Below are 1,576 nucleotides of genomic sequence, written 5' to 3'. Positions count from 1 at the left end.
TTTTGGCACAGTAGTTACTAAGGAATATACATGGAAGGATCAGGGTTTGACCGATTATTCCTAAGGGAGCAGAGCTGGGGCAATCATCTAGATTGTGAGCTGCTGTGTAAAGTACTTGCTTCCAGACTGGAAGTGAATCAGTAGGGTGTGCATTATTTTGTAGAAAAAGGCCATGTTTGTACTTACTATGACAATGCTTTTGAGGATTTCAGGGTATGAACAGAGCAATCTTTTTTTTATTAGGCTGATAAAAATTTGTCAGAACTTGTGTTTACAATTGTGTGCTTATTTGCAAACTTCATTTTTGATTGTAACCTAGTATCAAATGTCTGCATGTCTCAGAGAATCTGTATGTTTAAACATGCATGTAAAACTTTGCATTTTTACCTTGTAAATTCTGTCTAGCTGAAGTTACACCCTTTGTTTCAGAAACATGCGTTGTGGGCTTTGCCATGTATTACTTCACTTATGATCCATGGATTGGAAAACTGCTGTACCTTGAAGATTTTTATGTGATGGCTGAGTACAGAGGTACCTATTGCAGAATTAGATGAGTTACTACCCATAGGGCTTCTGGAGATTTAAAACTTAAGCTTCTTGGTTTTTGTTTTTTTTAGGACTTGGTATTGGGTCAGAAATTCTGAAGAACTTGAGTCAGGTATGTCTAAGTGCTAAGTCTAAACAAGAATTAAAGGAGGTGGCAGGACTCTAGACAGATTAAAACATTGCCTAGAGTCTGGTAAACTGTGAGAAATGCTGCAGTGGCTGCTGGCATGAACTTGGTGACTTGTGGTGGTGTGCAGTTGCTGAGTAATGTGGCTGGCTGTCACTGGGGCTGTCCCTGGGCGCTGTGACCGTGTGGCGTTGGTTTGCAGGTGGCTGTGAAGTGCCGCTGCAGCAGCATGCACTTCCTCGTGGCCGAGTGGAATGAGCCCTCCATCAGGTTCTACAAGAGAAGGGGCGCCTCGGATCTGTCCACCGAGGAGGGCTGGAGGCTCTTCAAGATTGACAAGAAGTATCTCTTGAAGATGGCAGCAGAAGAGTGAGAGATTATTCCAGCAAATAAATGTTTTCTGCGAATATATGTGCTCTCTGAATAAACTTCTTGCTTTCTGTGTATGTACAGTTTGTAGTGGAATAAAGTAGTGTGGATGCTAATAATGACAGTGCAGGTGTGGTTATAGAGTAATGGTACTGTCATCTGGAACTGAGGCATCTGTGAAGTTCAGTATGTGCTTGTGTGCATCCTTTACCAGTGTGGGCTTGTAATCCCTGTATATGGAGACTTCATTCTTGTAAGTGTCATTCAAATGTGTACAGTGTACACACTGGTAGGGTTTGTTTTAATTATTGCCTTTTATAAAAATAAAATAGTGTTTTCACTTCATGGCAGTAGTTTTGACTTCAATTCTCACATAAAGTTTTCCATCAAATAACATTCAGATTAACAAAAGACTAGATTGGTGTCAGCCTTCTCATAAGATAAATGATTTACCACAGTCCCAGTGCGATAAAAGGGCACTTGTGTGCCTGTGGCACCTGACTGTTTGAAAGGGTTTGAGATCAGCCCCTGGTG

The 1,576-nt window shown here is 41.2% G+C and overlaps 1 protein-coding gene across 1 annotated transcript; it reads left to right on the top strand.

Annotated features, from left to right (window-relative positions):
• Window positions 1-26: 26 nt before the first annotated feature.
• Window positions 27-1,387, top strand: LOC102033474 (diamine acetyltransferase 1-like). Its single transcript, XM_005431574.3, has 3 exons — window positions 27-531; window positions 618-658; window positions 876-1,387. Exons 1-3 carry the CDS (start codon window positions 453-455, stop codon window positions 1,044-1,046), a joined length of 291 nt encoding a protein of 96 aa, XP_005431631.3. The 5' UTR covers window positions 27-452; the 3' UTR covers window positions 1,047-1,387.
• The last annotated feature ends 189 nt before the right edge of the window (window positions 1,388-1,576 follow it).

The sequence above is a fragment of the Geospiza fortis genome, unplaced genomic scaffold (assembly GCF_000277835.1).
Source record: "Geospiza fortis unplaced genomic scaffold, GeoFor_1.0 C13586128, whole genome shotgun sequence".
NCBI classification, from domain to species: Eukaryota; Metazoa; Chordata; class Aves; order Passeriformes; family Thraupidae; genus Geospiza; species Geospiza fortis.
Note: the sequence above shows the minus strand (reverse complement) of the source record. Positions and strands in the feature narration are given on the sequence as shown.

Excerpts from the sequence above, each read along its gene's own strand:
- LOC102033474 (XM_005431574.3), top strand. The coding sequence starts at position 453 with ATGTATTACTTCACTTATGATCCATGGATTGGAAAACTGCTGTACCTT. Across the intron at positions 532-617 it reads TGTGATGGCTGAGTACAGAG|GACTTGGTATTGGGTCAGAA; the intron begins GTACCTATTGCA and ends TGTTTTTTTTAG. Across the intron at positions 659-875 it reads TTCTGAAGAACTTGAGTCAG|GTGGCTGTGAAGTGCCGCTG; the intron begins GTATGTCTAAGT and ends GTTGGTTTGCAG.